This window comes from Beta vulgaris, chromosome 1, assembly GCF_026745355.1.
Source record: "Beta vulgaris subsp. vulgaris cultivar EL10 chromosome 1, EL10.2, whole genome shotgun sequence".
Taxonomy (NCBI): Eukaryota; Viridiplantae; Streptophyta; class Magnoliopsida; order Caryophyllales; family Amaranthaceae; genus Beta; species Beta vulgaris.
Window position 1 is genome coordinate 42,909,492 of NC_079202.1, and position 13,794 is coordinate 42,923,285.

The 13,794-nt window shown below is 35.4% G+C and overlaps 1 protein-coding gene across 2 annotated transcripts; it reads left to right on the plus strand.

The window, feature by feature from the left end:
- Positions 1-295: 295 nt before the first annotated feature.
- LOC104894498 (uncharacterized) lies at positions 296-10,372 on the plus strand. Of its 2 annotated transcripts, none has more exons than XM_048643112.2 (5): positions 296-555; positions 7,159-7,297; positions 7,572-7,624; positions 8,989-9,075; positions 9,771-10,372. In XM_048643112.2, exons 1-5 carry the CDS (start codon positions 361-363, stop codon positions 9,924-9,926), a joined length of 630 nt encoding a protein of 209 aa, XP_048499069.1. In that variant the 5' UTR covers positions 296-360; the 3' UTR covers positions 9,927-10,372. The 2 variants fall into 2 exon arrangements, with proteins under 2 accessions (XP_048499069.1, XP_010679060.1); XM_010680758.3 differs by having other exon boundaries at positions 297-555; positions 7,593-7,624.
- Positions 10,373-13,794: the final 3,422 nt, after the last annotated feature.

The following is a 13,794-nucleotide window of genomic DNA, read 5'->3' on the forward strand; positions in this document are numbered from 1 at the left end:
CTCGACACTTTGATTTCAAGTCAAATTTTTGTGAGTATGTATTGACGTTGTAGACTGTAGTGTATTGGTTGTAGTTTGTAAGTGATTTTTTTAGTTTCGTAAAGTTTCCTCATTTGAGTGATTTATATAATGTAAATTATGCAATTCTATGATTTTAGTTGACTTTGTAAGTGATTGTTATAATTTTATTTTCAGTATTTTTGTTTAAAACTTCATTTTGTTTGTAAGTAAATTTGTAATTTAAAAAGAAAAGAAGAGGTACATAGCTCCCCTCTATATAATAGAGATTAGAAAGTTTACTTGGCTTGCTTTCTGGATTCTAGGCATTCAGCAAGCAGCATAGTAAGAGGGGAAGTTAAAATGAAGATGACATGGAAAAAGAAGAGCGGCAAGAAGCGAGTAGCAATTCCAAATCTTCCCTTCGAAGACGATGAAGAGCAAGAAACACATTCAAATCTTCCTTCTTCACTCAATTCTCATTCCAATAATCAGCCCCAACAATCCAATCAAACCCTTGCCGATGCCTTCGTTCAACAGGGCAACAACCTTGCCGAGGTAATTACTAACTTTTCCTCGCAAATTGCAACTATTCTATCATATCATGTACTAACCAAGTAGAATCATGTGTTTGTACCATAATAAAATTGAAGAATTCATATGAAATATTATAACATAAGAAAAAAGAATTTATAAGGTAATAATATAGCCTAATAGCTCTAACCTTCGGTTAAAATGGGCTTTAAACCCTAGCTTTGTTACCGTGAGCCATAAAATGTCTTCAAAATAACACTTATCAAACTAGGAACGGCATATAACTGGTTGTTTGCTTCAAGTTTACATCTATGTATGACCAAATTTTGTAGGGGCTTCACCTCAAGCTAGAATGGAAGATAAGTCAGCTGTTCGAAAGCGAATTAAACAGCTAAACATTTCCTAATTCCAATTATGACTCCTGCTTTAGCTTTGTGCTTGTGATCCCTTCCCGGATATACATTAATCCAAGTTCCTCGGACATTTTTGGGCGCCTGTCCATGGCCCAGGCGTCTGTGTTGGACCCATGACTTAAATCAAAATTTTTGGTGCTTATTTTTGTATTAGTTTATTGATAGATTTGTTAGTATCTAACTTGATATCTAATATATTAAATAGTTTCAACTGAGGGAGAGGTGGTAACTCAGTGGAGTAGGGTTCGAATCCTCATCTCAACAATATGTTGGGACATTTTCTTCGGGGTTGTTTAGCCTTGTACCCAGAGCTGGTGTGCCCTCCAGGCTAGTAGCCTAACAGGAGTTGGTCTTCAGACTAATTATCTTTCTTAATAAAAAAAAAATAGTTAGAAAATATATCTAAATTATAGAATATACTTCAATGCTAATCAATAGGTTCCATATTCGTGCAATGATGGAGATGAAGTTAATTATCATAGTAGATTTAGGATAACTGAAGAATTCAATATGATTGAACACGCGGGCGAATATCTTTACGATATCGCAATTATCGTATGGTTTGAATTAGTTAGAGATTTGCATAAGAATAATGTATGAGGTTCTTGTAACCTTTATAGAGATGCAAGGGGAGGTACAAGCGAGATAATGCAGACCTTGAAACGACCTATTATGTCGACAAAGTATTGTGGATGTAAATTTCGAATCAATTGGGTGTTGGACTCCAAGTAGGTCGTGATAATTTCTACCGACATTAGATGTGGTTTTCACAACTATGCATTCGTAGTGTATAAGGAGGGCCATGCGAGAACTAGTTGACTCATGATGATCGTAGGCAGATGGTTGACAAATGATTATGATACAAGAGGAAACCTACATCAATATCTTAACCAAACGCAAACATATTTATAACTACATCAACATCTTAACCAAACGATCAAACATATTTATAACCATAGATATTTTTACAAGATGGAAGGGCGTGAACACTTTCTACACCTTGTTAGGATAAAAGATTACGTGTCATGGACATAATAAAACAATGAGTTATTACTTATTACTTATGCCTTCATTGCTCATCCTCTTGGTACAAACGCACTTCGTACATACGCTTGGGTATGCATCAATTCAACATATAAAACGAATCGAAGGGAATGTCTTTCGTTAAGCTGGTGCGTGTCGCACCGGTAAATTTGAACTTTTTTCGTAGGCTATGCCATAGTGAAGGATGAGACTGCAGAGAATACGTTGGATGTTGGAATGCCTATGTGATCTACTTGGCCATCATGTGAGCTCACATGTCATATTTACATATCGTGAGTTGGGTTTTCTTAGGCCTATTCATATACTTTTTCAGATACTGCCCGTCTCCTTTGTACACGACATATTAAGTGAGATGTGGAGGCACGAGTTATCAGAATCTGTAGATCTAAGTCAATTGTAAAGCTTTTTCGTGCTGGTTATTGGTGGAATGTCCTAAATGCAAACGCAAAGGAATATTATGAACTTGAATTGGACGAGTTGAAAAATGCTTGGGCACAGAAGAACTTGTCATTGATTATGTTGAGACAACGTGGTTGAATCTTCATAAGACTAAGTTTGTGAAAGCATGAACCAACGACATGTTTCATTTTTCATTTTGGGGACCCAACCACCTATAGAGTAGAGAGTGCACATTGAGCTCTGAAAGCTTTTCTACAAACTTCGACTTGTGCATTGGATACACTGTGGAATCGTGTTAATTTGCTCTTAGATAGTCAAATGATGAAGATCAAGGATAGCTTAGAGAAATCTAGGTCTAAAATTGGTGAGCAACATTTGATAGGACCTTTTTGTCATTTGGTTGTGCATGTCTCACAATACTGCCTCGATTTGCTCAAAGATAGAAAACTTTCGATGATTACAATTAGGAGACATGATGTTTGATTACTGTAGTTGTCGAGTTTTGGCTACTTTTGCTATACCATGTGCATGTGCGGTGTGCCATACATTTAGTTGTCAACGATTACAGGTGCTTGTACATTGATCCTATTCATCCTATTTTCAAGATTTTGGTCATGAAAGATGGTGTAGATGCAGCAAATTACGTTATTCAGTGTGATCAGGATGTGAAACATTTTCAAGGATTACTTAGGGAGAGAAACATAGTAAACCTTATTCCTCACCAATTACTTCCACGGGAGGATGAGTAGTTCAACACCCTTATGTAGGTACTTCGAGGAGAGGTAGATCTCATGGCTCATTATCTACTAGATGCAAGCAGAGCTTTTTCGAACATGCGAAGTGCCAATAATCATATCATTGCATGGATCTTTGGTGTAATGTAAGGATCATCATTGCATGGATCTTTGGTGTCATGTCAGCAAATGCTCACGGTGCACATGAATCTATTACATAAAGAAGAGTTAGGAAGTTTACACTAGTGATAATATATTTAAATAAAATAATTCGTTCAATAATTATACAATAAATATATGTACCCGCATCTACACCGGATCAAATTGTTGTAGTTGTACGAGTACGACTACGCTACACATGTTCGAAGAAGCCTGGGTCGCGTCTAGTAGATGATGAGTCACGAGGTCTACCTCTACATTAGGCTGCTCATCTTTTGGGTGTAACTACTGACGAATAAGGTTTGCTATGCTTCTCCTGATCGCCGGATCACACCTAGATAGTTAAGTAAGTAATCCTTAATGTATTTCACATCTAGATCACAATGACTAACGTAATCTGCTGCAGTTACCTCATCTCCCAAAATCAAAGTCTTGAAAAAATGATGAATATGATCAAGGTACAAGCGCCCTTTTTCATTAACGACCAAATGTATGACACATGCACTCGGTATAGCAAAACTAGATAAAGGCGACAACCACATTAATCAGTTTCCTAATTTCAACCGCCAATGTTTTCTATCTTGAGCAAATCGTAATGTGAGACGTGCCCAACCAAATGACGAAAAGGTCTCATCAAATGTTGCCCACCAATTTTGCACCTAGATTTCTCTAAGCTATCCTTGATCTTGATCTTTTGACTATTTAAGAAAAAATTAACACGTTAGCACGGTGTATCCAAGGCATAAGTCGAAATTTGTAGGTAGGCTTTAGAGCTTAATATACACTCTCTACCCAGAATGGAGCACATCGTTGGTTCATGCTTTCACAAACTTGATCTTATGAGGATTCAACCACGTTGTCTGAACATAATCAATAACGGGTTGCTTCCAGCCCAAGCACTTTTCAGCTCTTTCAATGCAAGTTCATATTCATCCTCTGCGTCCGCATTTAGGACATTCCACCACTAACCAACACAAAAAAGCTTTACGGATGACTTGGATCCACAAATTCTTTGATACCTTGTGCCTCCACATCTCGGTAAAAATGCCGTGTACAAAGGATATGGGCAGAATTTGGAAAAACCTTACGAATAGGGCCAACCAAACCCAATTCATGATGTGTTAATATGACATGGACTCACAACATGATGACCAAGTAGATTATGTAGGTACTCAACACCCAACGGTAACTCTCTGCAGTCTCATCCTTCACTATGGATAACCAATGTGAAAGTTCAAATTTAACGGAGCCACAACCATCGGCTCAACAAAAGACATATTGTATCGATTCGTCTTATATGTTGAATTGATGCCAACTACCCAAGGGTATGTACAAAATGCGCGTGTATCAAGAGGATGAGCCATGAAAGCATGAGTAATAATCCCCTCATTGTTCTGTAATGTCCATGACATGTAATTTTTTTAATCTTAGCAAGGTGTAAAAAGCATTTAGGCGAAGTCCACGGCCCACGCCCTTCCATCTTGTAAAAATACATTTGGTTGTATGTTTGATCGTTTATAGCTTGTATGTTTCTCGATGCCGTCTTAACATCAGTCATTTGTCGAACCATTTGCCTACGATCATCATCGAGTCCACTAGTCCGCCTATGGCCTTCCTTATACACTATGAACGCATGGTTGTGTAACCCATATTTGATGTTGGCGGGATCCTCACAACCCACTTGGAGTCCAACACCAATTTAATCCGAAATCTACATCCAAAATACTTTGTCGACGTATTAGGTCGTTTCACGATTCTCGAATCTGCCTTATTTCCTTTATATCTCGCCCCTCGAGTACGTCTCCATAAAGCTCGCGGGACCTGATACATTCTCCTTATACAAGTCTCTAACTAATTCAAACCTTAAGGTAATTGCGATTTTGTTAAGATATTCGACCGCGTGTTCAATAGTATTGAAATTCTTCACTTATCCTAAATCTATTATGATAATTGATCCCGTCTCCATCATTGCTCGAGTATGGAACCTATTAATAAGCATCGAAGTATGTTATATCATTTAGATATGTTTTTAACTATTTATTATCTTATATATCAAACAAATGCATCAATAAACTAATACAAAAATAATTGCCAATTTTTTTGATTTAAATTACACGTCAAGCACAGACGCCTGGGCCATAGACATGCGCCCAAAAAAGACGTCTAATCCATTGGTCAGGCGTCTAAACTAGACGCTTGATCCTTTGGTTTTAGGTGACAAAAAATATAAATGGCATGCAAAATTTATTTAAGGCGAAAATTATAACTACTCAAAATTTTGAAATATATTTACTATGTACTTATGTTTTCCAGTGTTAAATAAATTATATCTACTAGATTATATTTCAAAATTACACACTACAATTACATTAATAAGTACAAAAATCAGAAGTATTTTCAACTATTCAAAATAGTTACATCTAATATGTTATCGATCAAAATTGAGGCTGCAAATCCATCATCAAAGTAAAAGTAATTCACAAGTATTTCCTATCATAGGAACATCTAAAATAAAACGTATCAAAATATATTCTACTATTTACTTATATTTTTACCTATTTCAAAAATTATTTTGATATTTCAATTTTTTAGGCTAAAAAATCCATCAATAAATTCAAAATTATTCATAAGTAATTCCTATCATTTATAAATATTTACTTTATTGAAACTATACGTATTTATATGATTTTACAAAAGAAAAAAACTAAAAATTTAGATCCTATGCTCAGGCGTCCAAAATAGATGCCTGATTCTGATTAGGCGTCCAAAAGAAATCAAGCGTTTTTTGTGGATGCCTGACCATGTTGTCAATCGTCCAATGTAGGCGCCTACCTTAGTTTTCAGGCGGAAAAAAACTTACATTGGTAGCCATGGCGCTGGACTTGGTTGTCAACGACTTCCTTTGATTGGTCAAGGCCGGAGATCTTACTATTTTCAGATTTAATAGTGGGCCGTGTTGGTTTAGGATAGATAAAGTGGGGATTGAATAAATTATAGTGTGATTTAGTGTGTAGAATGTGAAGCACATGGTGGGGTTTTTATAAAGAAAGTGGAACGGGGAAAGGAGTGAATGGGGGAAACCATATCGGGAATGAATGGGAAATGTATTTTTGTACAAAAAAAAGAGCGCGTTAGTAGGAAAACAGGGTGGCATTTAGCAAAACCCATTAGTTATCTGAAACAACTCTTTAACATGTACTTGCAACCTAACACTTCCTAAAGCGATACTGTCTCCGTTACTTCACATGGCATTGTTATTTATTTTATGATAGTGTATTAATTACTATAAGAGAATTCCGTTGACAATTGAGTGTTCTGGTTTCAAATCAGGCTCTATGAATCAATGAGTGGGCCTTGTATATCTTTTGTTTGTGCTTTTGTAGGATTGTATATGTACAGCTTGTTCCATCTTTTTTTTTTTTTTTTTGGGATCTAGACGTACTAGAAAAACAAGTATTGACCGCAATTATGCATTTGTCACTTGTGTCTTTTCTACTTCTACATGTTGATAATCAAATTCTGAGTATGCAAGCCACATGCTTTACTTTCAGCTTTATCCTTGTATTAAATAATTTTTCAAAATTTAGCTTTCTTAGTGGAAGTAATGGAATTCCGGGGATGACATGCATGCGAAACCATTGGCCTTTGTTCTTATCAATCTCTTTTGCCCTGAAATATTGGTTCCATTTGCTTTGTATGCCAATGTTTCTAACTTTTGGTTTTTGGATTGCTGTTTGCGTTTCTCTTATCTGGTATGTAATTATTGTTATTCAGCATGAGTATCCTCTTGTCACATAAAACTGTAATTGTCCTGTGTGCTCTTGACATATTTATAATAGCTGGGATCTTATACTGCCTTTTCCACCTTCAATTTCAAGGATGGTAAATACCGCGAAGCACTTGGAAAATGGGAGGCTGCTATTACTTTGATGCCCGAAAAGGCTATTTTGCATGAACAGAAGGCTCAAGTATTACTTGAAGTCGGAGAATCTTGGGGTGCTTTGAAGGCAGCTACTCGTGCGCCACGTTCTTTTTTGTCTGTTTACTTTTGTGCTTGAGGTGTTTGATTTTTTAGACTGTCAAAATGCTTACTTAAAGTAGTACTTCTCTTACATCCTTCCTCTTTCAGTCCATGTACAGTTATGTGCGCCACTAATGTTTTTGACCTGGTGTTCATTGTTGATATATTCCTTTCTGCTTCAAAATGGGATCTATATCTTGCTTGATTGTGTAGTTTACGTGTGTGCAGAATTTGTGTTACAGTGTTAATATTGTGTATAACATAAACTAGTGATTTTTTTTTGCTTTGCAGGAGCCACTGAGTTGGATCCATCGTGGGCTGAGGTACTTAATCTTTTTTCGAAAACCTTGAATGCCTTTCCTTTTAGATGAGGTCTGACCGTCTGATTACAGATTGTAGTTTCCATGCTTGAAATTTCTAGGCGGAACAGGGGCACTGCCCACGATGAAATTTCTAGGTGCATCTATAAGCTTCTGGTTTGCGTGGTTTGGTCCATCCATGCTTTTCACTGCAGTTTTCCATTACTTTTTCTCTCTTCACTAGTTTTTGCCAGAGGAAAAATGTCTTGATTAGAGCTTTGTTCTTTTAATACTCCCTCCGTTTTCTTTTAATGGTTACACTTCTTGTTGGGGGATAATCAAAGAAATAGTGCAAAAAACAAGGAGGTACAAAAAGAGAGTGTTTGGTTTTGAGAAATGTAAAAGAAGCAATAAAATAATAATTAGGAGAGAGAGAAGTTGTTGATAAGAAAGTGGGGGGTGCGATATAGAAGGTAGAATAATAGAAAAAGTTGATGTTGATAGTTACCTTATAAGGAAAGAGGAGAAGTGTAACAATTAAAAGAACGGACTAAAGAGGAAAGTGTAACAATTAAAAGAAAGCGAGGGGAGTATATGGCTGGACCGTGGAGATTTTAGTAGAAGTCATGAGAGGCTAAGGAGGAGTCGGACAGATGGCGTTAGGAATGATATCAAAAATTAAATCCGCGAGAGCATAGAGCTCTAGATAGAAGAGACTGGAAAAGATGATCTATGTGGACGACCACTGGAGATGATATATTGCCTCTTGCAGGGAACCCATCCTATTGAAAGTAAGACCTTGGCGTTGTTGTTTTTATGGAGTTGAGGGTTTGTTCATTAGGTTCTTGACAATTTTAGAGATGTAAAATGAGATGCTTTTGTCCAGACAGCTGGCCTTTTCTTTTGTACTGGGCGGATCAGACTATTGAAGATTGAAATCTCTCCACTCCAATTATGCCTTGTGTTAAAATGACAGCGATATATGTTCTGATTTTTAATTTATCTCTTACATTAAAATCTGAAAGGAGTGGAGTTCAAGGGGATTGTACATACAGAAATGGGAGGGAAGAAACTGTATACTCTTCAAATCTTTTCCATGTCGATTTATCTTGTTGAAATTCTTTGGAAGAGTGCTCATATGACGTTGCTATAAAGTATTTCCTCTTTAATATGGGTGTCAAAGTCAAAGACGTCAGTCGAACAATTTTTGTTAAGCTTGTGTTTCATGAAAATTGAAATAACCAAGTCATTGCTTATCGATGAGCGCTGGCAGCCTGGCATCAATAGTTTGCTATACATTAAAAAGTGACTACAGGTTCTGTCACCTGTTTTTTTATCCCCTGACTGAATGCATGGCATTGTGATGATATTGCAAGTTTTTCTTCCAGGCTTGGATAACACTTGGTAGAGCACAGCTAAATTTTGGGGAGCCCGACAGTGCAATGGAAAGCTTTGACAAAGCTTTGGCTATTAAGGTCAGATCTCTTGCGTGACTGTTATATAAATATGGGGCAAGTATCTACTTTTTTTTTTTCTTTTTTGTCAAATCTTAGATCTCTTTATTAGGATGTAGGGGGATAGGGGTTAATTTTTATAAAATTGGCTATTGACTTTTGGCTTGTTTAGTTGGTTTGTGCGGTATGTGTTTACTTTTTTAAGCCAACTGTTTGCAAAAGTGTTTGGTAAACTTAGTTGTGCTTGTTGGCTGTTTATTAGAGAATTTGTGGGTCAACAAGCCAAAAACCAATGCAAAAAGCTCTCTTCATTTTGGCTCAAAAGTCAGCTTTTCAACCAATAAAAAAGCCACTAACCACACACTTTTTTTGGCTATTTGAACAAATTGAAAAATCAAAAGGCAAAAGTCAATAAAAAAACCATTACCAAACATGGCCTTAGGGAGTAGTTGGTTGGAAGGAGAACATCTTTTTGGAAAAGTCATTGTCTCATTTTTTTTTCTTTGTGAAGGTGGAAAATAGTGCTTCTAAGAAGGACGCCACATTTGCCTCCTTATTCCTTGCCTTTCTCTTTCTCTTTCTCTTCTCCCCATATTTACTCTCTAACTTGTGAGAAAACTTTTACAATCTTGTTTTCCATTGAAATGTTCTCCGGCTATGACGTAATATAAAAATACTTTCTGTCCATACCATAACGACTTTACTGATGTGGGCAGCCTGAATTAGCTGAGGCACAAGAGGATAGACAAACTGCTATGCAGCTCATGAAGAAGAGAAAGCATCTTCATACATCGGGTCTAAGCACCAATAGCTCTCGCTTTGCCGTTGGTGATGAAGTCCAAACTGAGTCAGTTGTTGAGCAAGAAACCTGAGTCATGACTCATGAGACATTGAAGAAGAGAGGAGTGTCATACCAGAGTTACGTCAGCTTGTTTATTTGCTGTAGTAGATAACTCTGGTTGTACAGGAGTATATGACAAGAGCTTAAGTATAGGGGTACAACAGTACGACTGTACGAGAGATTCCGTGTCATACTTATAGGATGTACATTGAGATGATATGCAACAAACGCCATCTCTTCGTGTAGTTCTTGATAGTGAATTTGGTAGTTTCTGATGCATGTTTCTGTGGGTGATGTTGACAACAATCTTCTGATCAAAGCCAATGTGGTGTATACTCTAATTTACTTAGGTTGATTACGATCATAAACGGAGCTAGAGTTGCGCTGTGGATTAGTTTCTCCAATTGCGAAATATTGCTTTCACTTCTAAAAAGGGGGTTAAATTTTACCTTTTATCGTCATTTGACTGTTTTGAAAGTGGAGTATGTTTCAACCGTTTTTCTCTTGAGCTGACTTTTATTAGATAAATATTATTTTTACAGATTAAATTGGTAGTAATTATAATTAATTAAGGATCAAATCTTAGTCACTAAGCCAAATTGATGGTACCAAATAGCATTTATAAGTACAAATATGAGGCTTTAAAGTATTAGGATTTAGGAAGGTATTGTGGTACAAACACAATCTTAGAGTACGTCTCAAGATTTCATAGCACAAAAATATTTTTTAATAATTCAATTGACATGATTCGCAACGAAATGTCATACACCAGGTGTTTGCAAATAAAATTCGAAAATACTATGATTACACTTTTTTTTTTTTTTTTTGAAGGGATACTATGATTACACTTAAAACACTAATAGTTAGTGGGCACTGGGCAGCTTGTCCACTAACAGAATTTTTTTATTTTTTATTTTGAAAAGTTACTTATTTGGTGAAATAAAAATATAAAAAAGCTATTTTTTGTCAAAAAGTAACATGTGATCTATGTCATTAAGCAAAAGGTTGCATTAATTTGAGTTACCTGTTCAGCTTTTTCCCCCAAAAAGTACAATTAGTTGTTGATAAGAATCTCTATTTGTATGTTTGAAACCCATGTTATTGTTGTATCAACCTCTGTTCATGTGTTGAAATCTGCGTTTTTGTAACCAACTCCTGTATGTGTATGTAAAAAAAGGTTGAAATTTACTTTTGTGAAAAAGTAAGCATGTGATCTTTTCAAGAAAGCAAAAAGTTACATGGATTTGCGTGTCATGTTGATTTTGATGAAAACCCGTACGTGTTTGTGTGTTTAAAACCTTGTTTATCGTTAAATCAACCCATGTTTGTGTGTTTTAAACCTATGTTTTTGTTAAACCAACCCATGTTTGTGTGTTTCAAACCCATGTTTTTGTTAAACCAACTCCTTTCTGTGCATGTAAAAATATTGAAACGACAATATTAACCTTGTTAGTGGACAAGCTGCCCACTAATTAGCGTTTTATCACTCCTCTACACTTACACTGAATATTATGTAATTATTGCTCAATTATTACTTCTGTTAGTGTAAAAAATGAACCGCTTTTTTTTTATAAGAAAATGGACCCTCATTATTAGGGATTTAGGGCTTGTTTGGCAAAGTCCATTATTAGTGATTTAGAGCTTGTTTGGCGAAATCAATGGTTTAAGTAGATGTTGATTTGTTGCAGTAGCTGTTAGATTTCTATTAGTAACTGTTACTGATTAACGTTCATAGTAGTTTAAAATTGAAGTGTTTGACCAAACTAACTGTTGAAATTGAAAAAGACAATTGATCATGTTTGGTAAATGGCTTTTTCATTTGCTTTTGGCTAAGCTGCATTTGGTGTTATTATAATAAATTATTATATTAATAAATGAAATTTTTTTATATCCGGGGCATAACCCGGGCCTAATAATTAGTTAAGGAACAAAATAGTGCAATTGATAGAGTGTCAGCAGAAAATATTGCACATCTAGAAACGGGAGTTCATTCATGGTACACCCGGGTGTACCATGAGCATGGTACACCCAGGGGTATTTTTGTAATAAATTAGAATTCCAGGTGCTCATTTGACATCAAATTTGCTCATATGGACATTTTGCTCATTTAGTCATTTGCTCATTTTGTTCATTTTGTAATAAAAGTGTTTGCTCATTTTCTTAAATGAGTAGAAATTTTTGCTCATTTGCTCATTTGCTCATTTGTTCATTTGCTCATTCGCTCATTTTGCTCATTTGGAGAAAATAGTCTTGGGTGTACCATGAGCATGGTACACCCAGGAGTACTATAAATATTCTCCATAAACGGAGATATCATGTGAATATTCAACGGTTTCAGGAGTATATTTATATTTACCAAATTGCCATTTGATTTAGGATATCAATTCTTAATTTCATCTACAATATTTTTTTTAGTGTTTAGAGAGGCCACAAGAACAAGATAAAAAATCGATCCTAGGATATTCTGTAATAGGGAGAGAAGCTCTAACTAACTAATCCCTCACTCTCATTTCTTCTAGGATATTATATAATTAATCAAGTATGACTCTATCTCCAATGAATTCGGTATAGCCATAATTTAATCTTCATCAAAATTGAGTTGAAGATGGAGAAAACCAAACCCCAATGTATCTCGCGCTTCAATTGGAGTACTCCATGTTGATTCTAGTCCCAATTAAAAATTATGTGGGTTTGTTAAATTACACTCCATAATATTCTTATTACTGTAGTTGACTTGCTTCGCCCACTTTCAATAGGTAGGTAGCTTTAAAAATTTGTAGTTGACTTGCTTCCTTGGATTTAGTAAATACCAAGTAGTTGTGTTGGACTTTGCTTATAAAAATTCAATCCAACTTGCGTGGACCCGGTTCACACTAAAAATAGTGTGGACCAGGCCCAGACACGTGACTCGTTATATCACTTTAACATACACTATATCATTTTAACATACACTATATCATTATAACACACACTATATCACTTTAACACACCCTATATCACTTGAACATACACTATATCACTTTAATATACGCTATATCATTGTAACATACACTATATCATTTTAACACACTATATCACTTTAACACACCCTATATCACTTTAACATACACAGATACACTATATCACTTTAACATACACTATATCTCTTTAACATACAATATATCATTTTAACATACAATATATCACTTTAACATATACTATATCACTTTAACATATATTATATCACTGTAACATAATTTTAACATACACTATATCACTGTAACATACATTATATCATTTTAACATACACTATCATAAACTCACGTGATATGGATCGGGTGCACACTAATTAGTGTGCACCGGGTTCATATTAGTTTTTTTAATAAAAATTAGTGTGCACCGGGTTCATATTAGTTTTTTTAATAAAAATTTTGTACTTCTGTTGTAATGAACAAATAAGAACAAATAAGACAAATAAGGCATAATTATTGATCAATGAGAAGGAATGAAGTGCCATCAAATTGACTAACATCATAGAATATCACAACTTCTGAAATACCAGATAGACAACAAAAATGAAATACATGATATATTGATATATAGAATTTTTCTTCACGAGACAGTTTACATCATCAGTCACTACAAAAAAAAAACTATGCAGCACCGAAAACAAGTAGCACGAAAACGGTTGTAGTTTCAAGAAAAAACATTTGAAAAACAGGAAGATTTCCGTGCTTCATAGCCAAAAAGAAAAAAAACAGTGGAATTTAATTGTAGGAACCACAAAGATAACAATAAACTAACAAACCAAGAAAATACGGGCTTTTCCAGTCATTTGCAGCTTCATCTTATTCTTCACCTCCAAAGAAACAACAGAGTATCCCCCAGAGTATGCCTCCTCTCTTAGATTTTGGATAAAC

Coding starts and splice junctions, on each gene's coding strand:
- LOC104894498 (XM_048643112.2), top strand. CDS start 361: ATGAAGATGACATGGAAAAAGAAGAGCGGCAAGAAGCGAGTAGCAATT. Junction 556..7,158: donor AGGGCAACAACCTTGCCGAG/GTAATTACTAAC, acceptor TTCAATTTCAAG/GATGGTAAATACCGCGAAGC. Junction 9,076..9,770: donor ACAAAGCTTTGGCTATTAAG/GTCAGATCTCTT, acceptor TGATGTGGGCAG/CCTGAATTAGCTGAGGCACA.